General features: G+C 59.1%; 2 protein-coding genes across 2 annotated transcripts; one reads left to right on the top strand and one right to left on the bottom strand.

The window, feature by feature from the left end:
• Positions 1–4,803: 4,803 nt before the first annotated feature.
• On the top strand, positions 4,804–11,272 carry GNAI2 (G protein subunit alpha i2). Its single transcript, XM_039695292.1, has 8 exons — positions 4,804–4,932; positions 5,113–5,254; positions 5,454–5,614; positions 8,058–8,186; positions 9,317–9,446; positions 9,656–9,809; positions 10,091–10,297; positions 10,410–11,272. Exons 1-7 carry the CDS (start codon positions 4,928–4,930, stop codon positions 10,279–10,281), a joined length of 912 nt encoding a protein of 303 aa, XP_039551226.1. The 5' UTR covers positions 4,804–4,927; the 3' UTR covers positions 10,282–10,297; positions 10,410–11,272.
• Positions 11,273–12,381: 1,109 nt separating this feature from the next.
• GNAT1 (G protein subunit alpha transducin 1) lies at positions 12,382–15,560 on the bottom strand. The gene is made up of 8 exons (XM_039734284.1): positions 15,402–15,560; positions 13,996–14,038; positions 13,669–13,810; positions 13,438–13,595; positions 13,229–13,357; positions 13,016–13,145; positions 12,777–12,930; positions 12,382–12,572 (listed from the first exon to the last, which is right to left on the bottom strand). The coding sequence occupies exons 1-8, from the start codon at positions 15,505–15,507 to the stop codon at positions 12,382–12,384; spliced, it is 1,053 nt and encodes a 350-aa protein (XP_039590218.1). The 5' UTR covers positions 15,508–15,560.
• Between the last annotated feature and the right edge of the window lie 2,157 nt (positions 15,561–17,717).

Raw genomic sequence — 17,717 nt, 5'->3', positions numbered from 1 at the left:
GTGATTGCTGTGCTCAAAGCCCCTTGTTTCTTGTCTTTGGAGGATTAGGAAAGTGAAGGATTTCTCAGCTGTGTCAGAGGTGGAGAAGGCACTGGTGGCTTGGTTGATGATGTTAATCCCCAGGGGATTGCTCTAGGTGCAGACCCTGGGGTGAGGACAGTGCCCTTGCTGGCTTGGTGGCACCAGGGTACGTCATGTAGGAACTGCCTGTACCAGATCCTGCCTGGGACAGACAGTGGCTGGGCAGGGCTCGGAAGCTGCTTTTTTTTTTTTTTTTTTTTTTTTTTTTTTTTTTTGGGGCTTGCATAAAAATAGAGGAAGGGAGGGACCAGCTGTGACTTTCAGAGGCTGTGTGGCTCCAGAATTGCCCTGGGTTCTGTGTAAGCCTCCTTGCAGCCTCCTTTGCTGTGCTTGGTCCTGTCTTGGGGATTGTTTTTGTCCCCACTCCTTCAGTCCTGCCTGTTGGAGAGGTTGGGCCCTCCCTTCACTGGGGACACTGGGAGCCACAGTGTTTTTTTTTTGTGATGGGCTCGGAGGTGTCACAGTGAGGGGACCAGGGAAGAACTCAGTGCTGTTAGATCCAGAGGGATCTGACGTCCAACCCCCTGGAGCTGGTGTTTGGGCTTGGGATGGGATGGGTCACTACAATGTCCCCACTGGAGATGTCATGGGGGCTGGCAGCTGCCTTCTGCTCCAAGACGAGCACTTAGACTTTGCCCAGAGGAAGCAGCAATCTTATATGTATATGTTAAGCATATATTTTTACAGATGTACATTAGAAATGCACTTTATATTTTAACTTTTTTTATACTTTAACCTTTTTTTTAATAGAGCAACATATACATTGATTTATATGTATCAAAAAGCACATATATTTTTTTTTCCACCTGTATATTTGTGTAGCTTTATGGTGTCCCCTGGTGTGAGCCTGCCCGGGCTGGGATCAGGGTGTCCCCGGGCGCTGTTGCTGCAGCCAGGCTGGCCTGGCCTTTCCGCAGCCAGCGTTTCCTGCTGCGGCCCGAGCGCGGCTTTCCGGCCCGGAGAGCCCTTGAATCACCGGAGCTGGGGGAGCTGAGTAATCCTCCATCCTGCTGCTGGAAAGCCCAGCCGGGGGGATTCGGGGCGATTCGGGTGCTGGCACATCCCGGCTGTGCCGGAGGGTGAGGCCCCGTCCTGTCAGGGCAGGATAATGGCACCCAGGCCTGGGGGCACGTGGAGCTGTGTGTGAGGGGAGAGGGACCACTCTGGCCGGGCAGGAACAGAAACAGAGCAGCAAAGTTTCAGGATTCCTGGAAAAAGCCCAGCACAAGGATAGTTTTGTCCAGCTTGTGGACACCAGCAGCTCTTGTTGGCACCGGGGGTGCATTTTCCGTGCTCCCCCTGGGAAACCATCCGTAGCCCACCTCTTCCCTGTGTGCCCTGAGCATCCTTTGTGCTGCCAATTTATTTCTATTTTATTTCTTCTTGTGGGTTTTTTTTTGCATCTCCATCGGCTGCCTTGGACTGGGGGTCTGCACCCCCCAATTGTTTTGAGGTCCTGCCTGAGGACGTGGCATTCCACCAGCCAACGATGCACGGCTCCTTCTGGGAAGCAGCCAGCCCTGTGCTGGAATGGGATGGCCCTTGGGAAAAACGCCCTGTGTCACTGTGGGGTTTTAAAAAAATGTGATTATTTTTACAGCAATTTTCCATCTATTTTGGGTAGGAAGGAAAATGTCGAGGGGAATCTCTTTTTGTTATTAGAGTCTTTAGGGTAAGTCTGCTTTTAACACACCCCTTAGTCTGTCTCATCTGATGGTGGGGACCCCACAGGTGCCAAGGGGGGTGGGCTCTGCAGCCGTCCCTCTGTCCTGCCATCTATCTGTCCTGCAGGGAAGGGGATTGGTGGGTTTGTCCAGAGCTAAAACCCATCTGTAAATCCATGCTCAAAGAATAGCTGCTGTTTGCCAGGTTGGGAAAGCTTGCCGGGACAGCAGCAGGGAATGGGCCTCTGGGTGCTGGGAATGGGGATGGCTCTGGACCTGCTGCCGGATTGAATTCCAGCTTTTCCTCCATAATGAGAATTTTCCAGCTATGCATTGCTTCCATCTATGCCTGAATATTTGAAAAGATGGTGCCGTGCAGAAAAATGGAAAATCCCCTGTCAGTGATGCGGGGTGAGGTGGATCCTGAAACCTGTGGCCAGCTCCTAAAATACAGGGATTACGTAGGTGCTGCCCAGAACTATGTGCATATATTGTACTAAATATCTGCTGCCCAGAAAGCGTCATAAATCATGGGCTGTAAAATATATATGTTGGCTCAATAAAGTTTTTGCCAGTGGATTAGCAGGGAGTTCTGGAGCCAGGCAGCTGCTTGCTTATTTTAAATTTTTGAAGATTATTTTTAACAAAGAAAGGAGGAAATGAGCCCAGGAGAGAGCTCTCGTCCTGTTTTTGCCAGGCGCTGCCCTGGGAACAAGCACTGCCTGCAGAGAGGCAGGGCTGGAGGAAGCACAGCCGTGGGGTTGGCCCGTGGTAGTGGGGGGTCTCCACCCCCCACCTCCCTGATATTCCAGCACAGGAGTCCAGAGCTCCTCTGACACTGCCTCGTCCTGCCTGGGCTGGGCTGGAGGCTGGAAACTGGCAGCTGGCATCCAGCCCAGGAATTGTTTTGGGGCTGAATGGGCGGCAGCTGGGGTTTTCCGGGGATTGGAAATCCTTCCCCTCCACTGCACTCATCGAGGGGGGCTGGGGAGGGTCCCTGCGTGGGGAGGGGGGCTGTTAATTCACATCCACATTCCTGCTCCCTGCAAGTGTACAGTCGCTTGTGCTGGGCAAGCAGCGGATGGGAGGCAGAGGTGCTGGCTTGGAACATGGCTGCCTTCCTCAGAGGGCTGGAAAGGAGCCGGGAGATGAGGAGGAAGTTTGCAAGGAAATAGCCAGCCTCGGTGACGGTCACCCTGTGACTGACTGTCACCCAGCCCGGAGAAAGCAGGAGGCCCCAGCAGGGTTGTTCCCTCCTGGCAGGGAGAAAATGTCAGGCAGGGTCAGAGAGAGGAGGAGCTGGGGATGGCTGTCTGGCACCTCACCTCAGAGATGCTGATAAGCCGGGTTCTTGCTTGCCACGTGCCTCAGTTTCCCTGTCCAGGCACCCACTGAGAAAGGATTGGGTGAATGCCACTGGCCACCGGACCCGGCGGTACAGGATGGTGTTAGAAACTAGAGGTACTTAATGGAAAAAAGGAAGGGCTACACCAAGTCCTTCCCCCTGCTCCCAGCTCCAGGCAGGAGCTGCCAGCACTGACCACGAGCGCTGGCCGGGCTGCGCCGGGTGCCGCGTCAGCATCCTGGGGGAGGATGGGTCAGCAGTGCAGAGAGCCCCTGCTGTGCTGAGCAGTGACCTCTGAGCTGAGCACAGCCCCTCCCTTGGCACGTACAGCGTGGGAGCCAGGGAGCAAGGTGCTCGAGTGGTAAATCAGGGTCTCTGCAGCCTCAGTATGGCCCCAGCATCGGGGCGCTCCATGCCCTGAGCGCTGCCCACACTGGTGTCCCTGGGGTGCATGCCTGTCACCTGGAGGTGTTCAGGCTGGCAACAAGTGTAGAAGGGGTTTGTTCCCTGCCACCATGTCTCAGCTGGCATGATGGGCCTTGTTTTTCCCATAATTTTTAATTTTAGCATAATCTGCTTCTTTTTTTCTAATTTTTTGAACCTCCTCTGTAATCTCTGCCCTCTCTGTGGCCATGCTGGCACCATCCTGCTTGGGGCCCCTGTAAGGGCAGCTCCATGGCCAAGGGCAGCACTGGGGGGACCTGCAAAAAGGGTTGTGAGAGGACGCCGGGATGGACTTGGCTTGGGAGATCCTCTGGGATTTGCACCTGGAGGCAGGGACCACAGCCGAAGGGGCCTCATCCTGCTGGGGGTCCTGGGGGAAGACAAGGCAGGCACTCATCCATCTCGTGACGCTCCCTGCACAGAGAGGGGACAAGGGACATGCCTCTTTCTTTCAGCTTCCCCTTTTGGCTTCCCCTTTCTTGCAGCCAGGGTGACTTTGCTTCTTCCCTGCTCTCAGCCTGTGGAGGGAGGGCTGCGCCGAGCTGCACATGGCCTGCGTGGGGTGACGTCCCTAGGGGGGACAGGGTGGGGGAAGGAAACCTTAGGCACCCTGGTTGTCTCGCTGAACTCAGGAACCCTGCGTTTGGATGATGAAAAACCAAACGACCCCAAAAGCCATCAGCTTTCCTGCTTTCAGCCGCCTCTGCAGCGGGCTGGGGCACGGCCCAGCAGGCTGGGAAGTGCACGCTATTTAAGAACCAGCCCGGGGGCGGCTGGGCCCGCTGGGATCGCTTGAGCTGCCTGCTGGAGGTGGCAACTTGTTCCCGAGTTCCCTGCCTGTACCTTGTGGCACAAGCATCCCTGCATCCTGGCTGCTGCTGCCTCCAGCTGTGGATATGTACTGGGGCTGGTGCTCCATTGTTCCTCAGCACAGAGGGGATGTGGCATGTGGCATCTCAGGTTGTGCCTGGAGATGGGATGGCAGGGGATAGACAGAGCTTGGCCCCCTTGTCACAGGGAGTCCCCGGGTCCAGCCAAAGCCAGGATTGCCCGTCAGCTGTGACATGCTAGGATTGTGGGGGAAATGTTACTGTGTTGATGCCATTTTCCTGGCCCAGAGCAGGTGTAATTTCTTCCCCTGGGACCTATTGTAAGGGCTCCCCAGGCTCTCCCTTTGTTCCCTCTTTCTTGGTCCTGACGTTTCCGGTGCACATCCAGTCATCTGCTCTGGTTAATGCTGCTTCTCCAATGGCTGAAGCAGCTGCTGCATTCCCTCCCTGGGCTGGGCGGGTGTCCCAGTAGGGTAAGGGTTCCTGGCTTTGCACAGGACCTCATCCCTTCTCATTTCTCCACAGGTGCTGGCGAATCTGGGAAGAGCACCATCGTCAAACAGATGAAGTGAGTGGTTCCTACCCTGTCACTGTGGCTGAGACTGCTCAGGCCTTGGTCACAAACTCCAAAACCAGTGGCTGACAGGGAAAGCTCCCCATCGGTGTTGCCACAGAGCATGGGTGGGGAGCAGCATCCTGAGGTACCCCACAGAGGGCTGACCTTGCCTGTGTCTCTTCCCTGCCCCAGGATCATCCATGAGGATGGCTATTCAGAGGAGGAGTGCCGGCAGTACAAAGCTGTGGTCTACAGCAACACCATCCAGTCCATCATGGCTATCATCAAGGCGATGGGGAACCTGCAGATTGACTTTGGAGACTCCTCCAGAGCGGTGGGTACCCTCCTTCTCCCACTGTGCCTGGCAGGGATGGGGGTTCTTGGTGGCTACAACAGATGTGCCCATAACTGGACTAGGATTAAAGGTGGCTCAGCCTAAGCCGTGCTGTTGTCTGGTGGGCTCTCATCAGGTCCTTTGAGTGAGTGAGCTTCAATAAGTCTGTGCCAATGCTCAAACTGTTTTATCCCTGCAGGATGATGCTCGGCAGCTGTTTGCCCTCTCCTCCACTGCTGAGGAGCAGGGCATCATGCCCGAGGACCTGGCCAACGTCATCCGGAGACTGTGGGCTGACAACGGGGTCCAGGCTTGTTTCAACCGCTCCCGAGAGTACCAGCTGAACGACTCTGCTGCCTAGTGAGTACCCCCCCTCTGCCCCCGCTCAGCTGGGCCCTGTGGGCCACAGTGCTTTTATCAAGCAGCAGAAACTCCCCCCAGGGGCTGCTGTTCACCGTCACCAGGCTTAGGAGCTGGTGCTGCCACTTCCCGCATGGTGCTGGGGCTGAGCCGGAGCGGAACTGGGAAGGCGGATGTTTCGAAAGCTGTTTCCTTCTCTGGCAGGGTGCTGTGTGCCCTGGAGGGGGGCCACTGGGGCATCCCCCTGCTGCCACTGCTGTGTCCCCACTGCCCTTTCCCAGGAGATGCTCTCCGCTGGCTGTGCACTCATAAGCACAGCCCTTCCTTATCACCCTTCATGGGCCGTCAAGGCAGGAAAAATTCCCAAGGAAAGCCCTGGGGATGCTTAGGTCTGAAGAAAATTAGTAGGATGATCAAGAAGCTTCCCTTTCTTTTAACTGTTTTTATACAGAATGACTTGGCATTACACTTGTGCATTACCCAACAAATTGGTGTTTAGGTCGATTGCTGCAGCTGGTTGAGTTAATTCTTGAAGAGATTAATAAAAAAAAGTTAATCTGCCTAATGTACCATTGCTGGAGAGAGCAACACAGCTGAGTCTGTGTTCAGCTTGCACAGTGCTCTCCTACCCTCTCCACCCAGACCCCTTACGGTAAAGCAGTGTGGGGGGAGCTCATGGTGTGCCAGGAGCACCCTACCAAGCCTGGCCTTGCCTGGCATTCTGCACGCTTGGGACTCACTGCCATCCCAGGGCAAGTGATTTCCCCAGCTGTCCCCTCATGCACGGCAGTGTCAGGTCCCTCTTTTGCACTGAGGTCACTGTGGGGAAGAGACTACAGGAAAGCTCCTGGCAAGCACCAAACCTGGAGGAGCTCCTGTCAGCTCTTTCCCCCAGCACCCGCAGCTTTCACTTCCTCCTGATGGGCACACACCCACCTTCCCCAGCCCCTGTCTGCTCAGCCCCATCACTCCCAGCCAGCTCCGGCATTTCCCTGGCAGTGGTGCTGGTTTGGAAGCACAGAACACCCAGCAGGTGCCAGGGAGCTCGCACACACACTTGGAGCAGGTGTATCTGCACAGTGTCTGCCAAGTGCCTGCTGCTGTCAGTGCCATTATGGAGCGTTTAGCACATGGTGGGGGTTGGATAACCATTAATTAGGAGCACCTTCAAGCTGTTGCTCCAGCCTTTTTCCAGCCCTGTGGAGATGCCTGCGCAGTGGCCAATCCCTTGCCCAGCTCACAGGGATGATGTGCCCACAGTGCTACTGGAACAGGACATTGTAGGAATGAGGAGCCCCGTGCCGTGCCCAGCACACAGCCCACCTGTGCCCCAGCCTTCTGCAGCACAGCAGCCCCCATCCTGTTTCTCCTCTGCCTCTTGGTGTTCCAGGAGTTTGGGGTGCCAGGGTGGTGCTCACCAGCACCCTGGGGCTTGATGCAATGTCCAAGAGCCTGTGGCGCTGCGCAGGGCCCTGCTGTGGTGTTTCCTGTTTTTTTGTAGCCAGAGGCCATGAGTGTTTCCGGCTGTTTTTGAGCTGCTCTGCAGCAGTAACGTGCAGGTCCCCCACCCTCACACCCACAGCAGGCTCCTGGGGCACCTCCAGCTCTGGCCTTGCCCTGACACGCTGCAGGGTTTCCCAGGAGCTGGCGAGTGGCCGTGCTGCAGTCGGAGCCAAGGATCCCTATGGCCTCGCGGGCTGTAATCTGGCTTTCACCAGATTACAGGGCCGCAAATGCCTTAATTAAGACAAGCCTAATTTGCTTAAAGGAGCCCGTTTGTAGTAACCCAATTAAAGCAATGTGAGCTGGAGAAATCAAAACCTGCCTTGATCCCCCGGCAGTCCTCATCAGTCCTGGTGGGTGTTGCATGCTGAGGACCCGGCACCACCTCTGCAGGGACCCTGTGGGCAGCAGGGCAGGCGATGCTCCCCGGGGGCTGGTACCCCTGCAGCCCCCCACGGCGCTGCTCCCTGTGTCTCTGGCCTCCTGCCTCCTGCTTCCTCCCAGGATGCCGTCCCTTTGTGTTTTTGACTATAAATGGCATGGCGCCATCAATTGTTTCCGCCGGCACTGCGGCTGGTTGCCATAGCACTGAATATTTGCCTTTTGCCATTTCCCCCCTGTGCAAACGGCCAGGGAAATGGGGTGAGCCCCTCAGCCCCGGCTGCATCCTCTGCTGGGCTCCCAGTGCCTCGGTCCTGTGTGTCCCGTGTCACCCTGGCCACTGGTGTCCTGCCCTGCCTGTGTCTGGCAGGGACACGGGGTTACCCCAGGATGCACATGGAGCCTCTGCTGTGCGTCCCAGCTTGGCACTGCCCACCCCAACTGAGCAATGCTGGGAGATGGACAGGGGACTCTGGGCCAGTGTGGGATGTCCCATAGGATCTGGGTGGGTTCTTCCCCATGGTCCAGCTCCCACAGCACCTTTCCTCTTTGTCCCCAGCTACCTGAACGACCTGGAGAGGATAGCCCGTGCTGACTACATCCCCACCCAGCAGGACGTGCTGCGCACCAGGGTGAAGACCACGGGCATCGTGGAGACTCACTTCACCTTTAAGGACCTGCACTTCAAGTATGTCTGACCTCTTTCCCTTTTGCCTTTTTGGAAGCAAAAAATCCCTTCCTCCCCATGCTGGGATGGACCATGGGTGCACACTGTGTGCACTCAGTTCTCCCCTCCTCCTGGTCTGCTCATGGCGGGAACTGCTGCCTCAGAGAGCGGAAACCGCTGAAAGAGCTGGAACAGCCTCAAAAACACTTCACAGAACTCAGCCTGGGGGCGGATCCAGGCTCTGGCGAGGAGGGGAGGGGGAAGGCGTCCCTCCTCCTGCTTCTGTGACGCTGCTTCCGCTGCAGGAAGGGCGCTGGGCAGGACTGGGGTCTCGGGGTCAGGCAGTGGCAGCGCTGCCTGCTGGCACCCCGTGGTTGCTTTCCACTGAAAACCCACGGGACATAATGAGGGCTCCAGTTTCAGAGGCAAAAAGCTGCCATTGTGCACATCCCCAGGGGATTTAGTCCCATGGCAACAGAGCTGATGTCAGAAAGATCTGCTGGGGTCTTGTCTGAATGCAGGGGGCTCGCAGGTGCCCCGATGCCACCCTGGTAGAATGGATGCAGTTGGTTGTGCATTGCCAGGGCAGCACTTTGGGGGTGGCAGTGGGGGTGGTCTAGGGGGAATGCAGTGTGTCCCATGGGAAAGCCTTCCCGCCAGCCAAACAGTTGGCAGTGGGCATGGCCGTGGATGTGGAATGCTGTTGCTGGGCTCTTCTCCATGGAGGCAGGGCTTCCTCTGCTGCCCGTGAAGGAGAGGCACATGGTGCATCAGGATCATCCCTGAGCCCTGCTGCTGCCACAATCCTGCTGAGCCCACAGTGACTTGGCTCCCCTTGGTCCAAGGTCTCTGGCAAAGCCCTGCTGTGCCTGCTCTGGAGCAGGTCTCTGGGGAGCATGACACTGACACCCCCTGGGAAAGGTGGCCTGATCCTGCCCCAGCTCACGTCAGGGATTTGCTTTGGCTGGGAAATTACTCTGGACGCCATCCTGGCAGCAGGACCTGGGGCAGATCCTCAGTACTGGCAAAATCCCTGGGGCAGAGGCACTGTACTCTGCCTGCACCAGTTCTGCTGGAGCACTGAGACAGGGCATGGGGTGCAGGTGGTGGGGCTGGAGCTGCCATCCATGCCGTGTCACCCCCTGCTGCAGGATGTTCGATGTGGGTGGCCAGCGCTCGGAACGGAAGAAGTGGATCCACTGCTTCGAGGGGGTGACAGCCATCATCTTCTGTGTGGCCCTCAGTGCCTATGACCTGGTGCTGGCTGAAGATGAGGAGATGGTGAGTCATGGGACCAGTGCCATGAGCCGTCCCCTCCGTGGGGGGCTGGGCGAGCAGCCCCTCCTCTGGTGGCCACCAGTGCCCTGGCCAGTGTGGCCCATGCTTTGCAGGGCCATTGGCATCCCATGCCCAGGAGCATGAGGGGTGGCAGTGGGGTGGGTGCTGCCTGGGGGTCTCTGCCTGGCTCATGCTGCCGTCTTCCCTGCCAGAACCGGATGCATGAGAGCATGAAGCTGTTTGACAGCATCTGCAATAACAAGTGGTTCACAGACACGTCCATCATCCTCTTCCTCAACAAGAAGGACCTCTTTGAGGAGAAGATCGTGCACAGCTCCCTCACCATCTGCTTCCCCGAGTACACAGGTACCACTGGGACCCTCTGTGCCCCCTTCCCTCCTGGCAGGAGCATTGGGTTGGGACAGCAAGTGGGGCGTGATGGGTGTTTGGGTTGCCCCGGGAGATGGGAGATGTGGAGGGACCCAACACGAGGGGCAGCTGTCCTGAAGGGGTGTTATCTGAGGCTCATTGTGCCTCTGGAGCCTCAGTTTGGCAGCAGGACAGTGGCTGTGGAGGGCCAAGCCAAGCCCAAACCCTTTGGTGGCTGTGCGCAACTGTGGGGCAGCCCAGTGTCTCTTCTTCCCCAGGGGCCAACAAGTATGACGAGGCAGCCAGCTACATCCAGAGCAAGTTCGAGGACCTGAACAAGAGAAAGGACACCAAGGAGATCTACACCCACTTCACCTGCGCCACCGACACCAAGAACGTCCAGTTCGTCTTCGACGCCGTCACCGACGTCATCATCAAAAACAACCTGAAGGACTGTGGCCTCTTCTGAGGGCAGCGCTGCCCAGGTGGGTGGTGGTCTCACTAGTGGCTCCTCAAGTGGGGTGGTCATGGACCATCCTTCAGCTGCAGGCTGCTCTGGCCCCAGACCCTCCCCTGCTCACGACCTCTCTCTCCTAGGAGCTGCAAAGGAAGGACCACGCCATCTCCCACTCCTGCTTCTCTTCAGATTCATTCCTCCGCCCACCACGTAAAGAGACTTTGAGTGTCAGCATGGTGCCAGGGCCCATGTACCCCCTGCTGGCGGTGTTTGCCCCCCACCATTGTCCTCCTCCTCGCCGGCGTTGCCCTTCCAGGGAAGACAAGGTTTTAATCTTGGTTTTTACCCCTCAACCGTTCCAGCCCCCATTTCATTCACTCCGAGCCCTGGTGCTCTCACTGTTTACATTGCAAGTGTTGCTGGCACGGGGGGCAGAGTCCCCTCAGGGATGCCCACCCAGCCACAAACACGACCGATGACATTCCTTTTAGTAAACCAGAAAAGCAAGAAGAAAGAAAAAAAAGGAAAAAAAAAAAAAAGAAAAACCAACAAAACCAAACCCAAAACCATGCAAAAAAATCCACACCACACCGGTTGGGCACAGGTTACTTTTTAACGAAACCTTTTTACCAAACTATTTAAAAGCATCAAGTGCTACGTGGTGGTGGCACCCTCCGTGGCCAGCCCACCCCCCAACCGTGTGCCTTTGGGGGGGAGGGTCTGCACCCCGCCTCGCTGCCCCCCTCCCATGGGCAGCTCTGGCAGCAGGGTGGGCAGGGGGTGCTGCCCACTGCCTCTATCCCCCCCCTCTTTCTAAGCCTAGTTTTTAGGGCTAGCTGTTGCGTTGGGCGAGGAGAGCCCGCTGTACAGAGCGGCCCCCGCTGTCCCCCCAGCCCAGGGGGACCCTCCAGCCGGTGCCTGCGGCCTCGCTTTTCCCACAAGATGTTTTATCGACTTGTTCACATGGTTTGAAATAATAAAATGTAGAAAGGAAAAAAAAAAAGAGAGAGAAACATTATATGTACTGAAACGCCCTGTGTGACGTGGGAGTGGGCAGGGGGGTTCACCTCTGTGGGAGGCTGGGGTGGGCCCCAGGGGTGGGAGAGGGACACAAGGTGGGTTGGCATCCCCCTGGGGTCAGGAGAAGCCCCTGGTCGTGGGAGGTGAGGGCAGTGGTGGGACCCTTGGGGGTGTAGCTGGGATGCTGCTGCAGGGCTGTGGGGTGGAGGGGAACAAATGCGTGACTGCCCCCTGGCTCTGCAGGGGTGACATGATGGCACCAAGGGAGCCCCAGTATCACGCAGTCCCTGGGGACACCCGGTACCCAGGAGCACCCAATGATCTGTAGCCCAGAGGGAGATGTAGCACCCCTTGCACCCAGCAGCCCACAGGAACCCCCAGCCCCAGGGAGCACCCATGGCCACCCCACACCCAAAGGACCCCCAGCTCTGAGGGGTTTGTGGAGACTCCCAGCCCCCCCAGCTCCAGGGGGACACCCATGGACACCCAGCAGCACCCGAGGGACCACCCCAGCACCCAGAGCTTCAGAGGCCACCTGACCCCCCAGTAGCCAAGGGAACCCCTAACACCCCTCAGTTCCGGGGGTACTAGGGACTCCCAGCACCAAGGGGCACCCAAACCCCCCCAGTCTCCCCAATGCCAAGGGTCATCTGGGAACCCCAGCTCTAAAGGGAATGCAGGAACACCCCAGGATCCCTCAAATACCTAGGGACACCCAGGACCCCAAACGCCCCTCTGCTCCAAGGGATACTCAAGGACCCTCAGCACCCAAGGGAACCCCCATACCCCACAGCTCTGAGGGTCACCCAGGGACCTGCAGCATCCAGCACCCTGGAGTATCCGGGGTCATCCAGGTACCCCTAGGACCTGGAGCCCCAGAGACCCCCAGCAGAACTGGGGGCCCCACAGTGGGAGAGTTGATGGGGAGGGGGAGTGACATTGTGCCTCACTCCCCTCCCCACTTCACCAGGGGTGGCTTTGGAGCTGAGCAGATCAAATCCCAGGGGTCCGGGGCAAGCGGAGATGGTTGTGGAGGTGGAATGGGGTCAGCAGTGGGGCTGGTCCCCAGGGGAGGGGGTGCTCGGCTGGGGCTCAGAACAGCCCGCAGTCCTTGAGGTTCTCCTTGATGATGATGTCAGTGACGGCGTCAAAGACGAACTTGACGTTCTCGGTATCGGTGGCGCAGGTCATGTGGGAGTAGATCTCCTTCACATCCCGCCGCATGTTCAGCTCCAGGAACTGCAGCTTGATGTAGTTGCCCGCATCGTCGTAGGTGTTGGGACCTGGTGGTGCGGCAGTGAGCAGGATCCCTTCCTGGGCTGGTGTCCCCCCCAGAACGCCGGCCCGGGATTACCCAGTGCTCCCTCGGGTGGGTAAAGCTTGCAGGCTCATGCAGCAGCACTTGCATGGGGTGCTGAGGACACCTGGTGGGGACTCCCGCGGGGCTGGTGGCACCCACCCCTCCAGCACCCCACCGCCACACTCACCGTCATAGTCGGGGAAGCAGATGCTGAGATGGGCCTTCTTGATCTTCTCCAGGAAAACGTCCTTCTTGTTGAGGAAGAGGACGATGGAGGTGGTGGCAAAGTAGCGGTGGTTGCAGATGCTGTTGAAGAGGTGCAGGCTCTCATGCATGCGGTTCTGCAGAGGGACACAGCCCCGTGGTGACACCCAGGTCATCACCGGGGCAAAGCAGAGGGGCTGTGAGGTGGTGAGCGTTCCTCACCACTTCATCATCCTCCACCAGGACCATGTCGTAGGCACTGAGAGCCGCGATGAAGATGATGCAGGTCACACCCTCAAAGCAGTGGATCCACTTCTTCCTCTCCGAGCGCTGTCCGCCCACATCAAACATCCTGGGCAGGACAAAGGAGCGTCAGCACCCCCCACTCCCTGCCCACCCCCCGGCACCAGCCCTCCCTGGGGGCCTGGTCCCCACCTGAAGTTGAGGTCCTTGAAGGAGAACTGGGTCTCAATGATGCCGGTTGTCTTGACGCGGGAACGCAGCACGTCCTGCTCTGTGGGGACGTAGCCGGGGGTCACCAGGCGCTCCAGGTCTGACAGGTAGCTGGCCAGGCACGTGGTGGGCATGAGACACGGGTTGGAACCCCCCTGATGCCCCCCACCCACGCTCCCTAGCACACGTACTAGCCAGCAGAGTCGTTGAGCTGGTACTCGGAGGCGCGGTCGAAGCAGGCCTGGATGCCCGAGTCCTTCCAGAGCCGTCCGATGATCTCTGACATCTCCTTAGGCATGGTCCCCTCCTCGATGGTGTCCGAGAGGTGCAGCAGCTTCCGGGCATCATCCTGTGAGGGAGAGGGGGTCAGTGGGGCCCGGGGACCGCGGGGAACCCCCTGCCCAGCATGGAATGCTCCCCACCTGGCGAGCCGTGTCCCCGTACTGGATGTTGAGGGTGGTCATGGCGCGCACGATGGCCAGCATGGACTGGAGCGTGTTGCTGTAAATGATGGCAATGAACTCCAGGCATTCCTCCAGCGAGTAACCGTCCTGGTGGATGATCCTGGCCGGGGCAGATCACAGCATGGGGCTGAGCTGGGTGCCGTGGAGCTGAGCCACACGGCAGATGCACCTCACGGCAGTGGCGTGGGGCAGTCAGGCACAGTGGGACAGGGCACCCCAGGCTGCCGTGTGGGACAGACACTGTGCGTGGTGGGCACGATCAAGTGACCCCCCCTTGGCACTTACTTCATCTGCTTGACAATGGTGCTCTTCCCCGACTCCCCTGCTCCTGAGGGGACAAAACATGGGTCAGGGTGGTGCCCAATCCATGGGCACTCCCAGCTGAGCCAGTGCTGGCTCACTGAGCTCCTTGGTGCCTGACGCAGCTGCGGGCACTGTTGGCTGGTCCATGGCTCAGGGTGTGCAGGGGATTAACAGCCTGGTGCCAGGGCATTAAGGGTAGCCTGAGCAGCTGTGTCTAATGGGATCTGAAGCGGCTCAGCCAGGGACACTCTCAGGAACCCAAGGGAGGGGCTGGGGACATGGTGGCATTGCAACCCTGCCACCCAATGCCCCAAACTTGTAGCTGTGCAGGCAGATGTGTCCTGGGCCAGGCTGTGAGGACAGTGATGCCACCCATGGCCCCACCACATACACAGCACCCCAATCCTCAGGCACCACTGGGGGACTGGGGGGGACACACAGTGCAAGGGGGCTCCAGGGACACACAGGGGGCTGCATGGGGGTCCCTAGGAGGATGGGGCAGGGGTGCTGACAGGCTGGGGTGGTAGTGTTGGTGTAGGCTCTTAAGACGGGTTGGTTGGGGAATGGGGGCAGTGTTAGGTGGGCTGGTTGGATTGAGGGATATATAGAAGCCAGGGGATCATGGGGGTAGGTCTCAGGACCTTAGGATCTCAGGATCATATCTTCATGTTGAGATGGTCTGTTGTGTTTGGGGTGCCTGGTAAGGGGTGCTGACCAAGTTGGGATGAGCTGGATTAGGGGGTCCTGGGAATGGGGGGGCTGTTGGGGTGGCTTGTTGGGTTTAGGGGTTCAGAGGGAGAAAGGAAACATTGGATGGGCTTTTGGGTTGGGTATTTGGCTTTAGGGGTGCTGTGGGGGTCAGAGGACTGCTAAATTGGGCTGACTGGGTTTAGGGGTGCTTAGGAACAGGACTGTTGAACTGATTGGGTTTAGAGTGGGGTCAGGGAAACTTCGGGTGTTTATTGAGGAGTGGTTGGTTGGTTTTAGGGATGCCTGGGAGTGGGAGGCTGTTGGGGACACTCCTGGGTGATGTTGGTTTGGTTTAAAGGTGCTGGAGGCATCAGGGAAACACTGTGTGGCCTCTTGAGAAGAGGAAGTTTGGTTCAGGGCTGCTGGGAATGGGGCTGATGTTGGGGTGGCTGCTTGGTTTTAAGGCTCCTGGGTGAGTCAGGAGAATGTTGAATGAATTGTGAGGGTGGGCTGCTTGGGTTTGGGGGTCCATCTGGGGGCCAGGGGATGCTGGATTGGCTGGTTGGGTTTGGGGACAGTTGTGGGGTGTGCTGGTTGGGTTGAGGGGCTCTGGCAGGTTTCAGGGGCACCTCGGGTGGCTGTTAGGGTGAGATGCTCAAAGGATGGGTCTGTCCCCCCGGGTGCTGTGTCCCCCTTACCCAGCAGCAGCAGCTTGACGGTCCTGGCATCCTTCTCAGCGTCTTCCTTGAGCTTCTTCTCCAGCTCTCGGGAGTGCTTCTCCTCGGCACTGGCCCCGGCTCCCATGCTCAGCCCCGCAGCCCTGCGCTTCACCAGCTGCTCCTTGGAGGTCAGCACCAGGATGGGCAGCGAGCTCCAGCCTCCCGCCGCCTCCAGCGCTCGCTCCGGTGCCCGCCGCCCGCCCGGTGTGCGACAAGGACGGGGCCAAGGTGCGGCGGGGCCGCCTGCCGGGGCTGCGCTCAGCACCCGGGGCTTAAGCTGGGCCCCCCCGATAAACCCCCTGCAATCTGCGGCGGGCTGAGCTCAGCATCCCGCGGCTCCCGGTGTCAGCACTTCTGCCGGGGGGGTGCCCCGGCCCCAGCAGCCCCCAGCTTTGTCCCCACCCGGGGCTGGGGCAGGGACCCGGCCACCCTGCGGGAAGCGGGACCCCTCCCCATGTCCGGCTCTGCCGTGGACCCCAGGGGTTTGGCATTGCGGGGTGGGGATGGTGTGTCCGCTGGGATCTGGTCAGAGCGGGAGCAGATGTCCCCGTTGTCCCCATCTCACCTGGGCAAACCCCTGCTCTGGATCAGTGCCCAGTGTCCTGCCCCAGTACGCCACGCCAGTGTCCCCACGGGCACTCCCCGCAGTGACAGAACGTCAGCCTCAGCCACCGCACCCTGCGTCCCCAGGGACCCTTCCAGAACCCTCCAGTAATGTCCCCATGCCCCTGGGTGCACTGCTGAGTGTGCCTGCCCAGCCACCCACCAGGACACTCCCAGTGCCACCAGGCCAGCTCAGTGTCACCTCCACAGCGTCCCCAGGCCCGCCAGCAACACCTGCACCATGTCCTCAGGGACACCCGCACACCCTCCACAGCGATTCCAAAGGCCTCTCCAGTAACTCCCCAGTGACACGGAGGAAATCCCAGTGCTCCCAAACAATTCCAGTTCCTGTGCGGGGACCACGTCCCCCCCCAACCCCAAAAAACCCTGTCCAACGTGCAGGGACACTGCAGTGCCACCTCTGTGCCACCATCCCAGCGCAGTGAGCCCCCCAATGTCTCTGGGTCCCTCGGTGTGCCTTCCCAGTGCCCCCCCTTATGTCCCCATTGCCACCGTGCCCCCACTGCCACCACCGTGTGGCCACGGCAGTAAAGCCAAGTATCCCAAGGAGCACCGCAGTGGCTGCCCGGTGTCCCCATCCCGGTGACTCCCGGCCCCGCCGGGACTGCCCCAGTACAGCCCAGTTCCCCGGTGTCCCCTCTTGTCCCCATTGCCACCGTGCCCCCACTGCCACCACCGTGTGGCCACGGCAGTAAAGCCAAGTATCCCAAGGAGCACCGCAGTGGCTGCCCGGTGTCCCCTCTTGTCCCCAGTGTCCCCAGTACAGCCCAGTCCCCATTTGTCCCCAGTGTCCCCAGTTCAGCCCAGTTCCCCGGTGTCCCCAGTGTCCCCAGTACAGCCCAGTTCCCCGGTGTCCCCATTTGTCCCCAGCGCGCCCTGTCCCCGCTCCTGCAGCGCCTCGCTCGGCCGCCAGAGGGCAGCGCAGCTCCCAGTATGCCCAGTGCTCCCAGTACAGCACTGCAGCACCCCCAGTACAGCTCTGCACCCCACCAGTATGCCCAGTACTGAGCCAGCACAGCCCCAGCACCCCCAGTGCCCACAGCAGAGCCTCTCAAGGCTGCCAGGGGAGCGCAGTACTGCTCCATCAGCCCAGTGCTGAGCAGGGCCCTGCCACAGCCCAGTGCTGCCCACCACAGCCCAGTGCTGCCCAACACAGCCCAGTGCTGCCCACCACAGCCCCAGGCACCCTGAGGAACTGGAACCACCACCACTGCTCCCAGTACCAGCTCCCACTGCCCAGTCCTAGTGCCTCAGTACTTTTAGCCCTCCCAGTAGTGCCCAGTACTACCTCCAGTACAGCCCAGGACCTTTCAGAAGTGACCCCAGTGCCTCCTGGAGCTACTCAGAGTAACTTGGTGCCCCCCCAGTATCCATCAAAGTGCTCCCAGCACCATCCACCACCACCCTCAGTGCCCTCTGTGAAGTGTCTCCCCTGCTCCATTCCACCAGTACCGCCCAGTACCAGCTCCCAGTACCACATCCCAGTGCTCCAGAGCTTTCCTCAGGCCCCCAGCACCTTCCTGTGCCCCCAGCAGTGACTCTGAGTGCTCCCAGTGCCTTCAGCAACACCCAGTGGTGGCACCGGCCACCTGACACCAGCAGTGCCACCCACTGCTGCCACCTCCCCAGAGCCCCAGGGACAGCCCCGTGTGCCCTGCAGGGCTCAGCATT

Source organism: Passer montanus, unplaced genomic scaffold (assembly GCF_014805655.1).
Source record: "Passer montanus isolate IOZ18808 unplaced genomic scaffold, ASM1480565v1 scaffold9, whole genome shotgun sequence".
In the NCBI taxonomy this organism is placed as follows: Eukaryota; Metazoa; Chordata; class Aves; order Passeriformes; family Passeridae; genus Passer; species Passer montanus.
The sequence above is the reverse complement of the archived record's forward strand: the minus strand, read 5'-3'. Positions and strand labels throughout refer to the sequence as shown.

Bases quoted from the DNA above. Each gene is read 5' to 3' on its own strand.
- GNAI2 (XM_039695292.1), top strand. The intron at 5,255-5,453 runs GTGGGTACCCTC...TTATCCCTGCAG, and splicing joins TTGGAGACTCCTCCAGAGCG to GATGATGCTCGGCAGCTGTT. The intron at 8,187-9,316 runs GTATGTCTGACC...CCCCTGCTGCAG, and splicing joins TTTAAGGACCTGCACTTCAA to GATGTTCGATGTGGGTGGCC.
- GNAT1 (XM_039734284.1), bottom strand. From the start codon at position 15,507: ATGGGAGCCGGGGCCAGTGCCGAGGAGAAGCACTCCCGAGAGCTGGAG. The intron at 13,358-13,437 runs GTACGTGTGCTA...GTGCCTGGCCAG, and splicing joins CTCAACGACTCTGCTGGCTA to CTACCTGTCAGACCTGGAGC. The intron at 12,573-12,776 runs GTGAGTGTGGCG...CCGCACCACCAG, and splicing joins CTGCTTCCCCGACTATGACG to GTCCCAACACCTACGACGAT.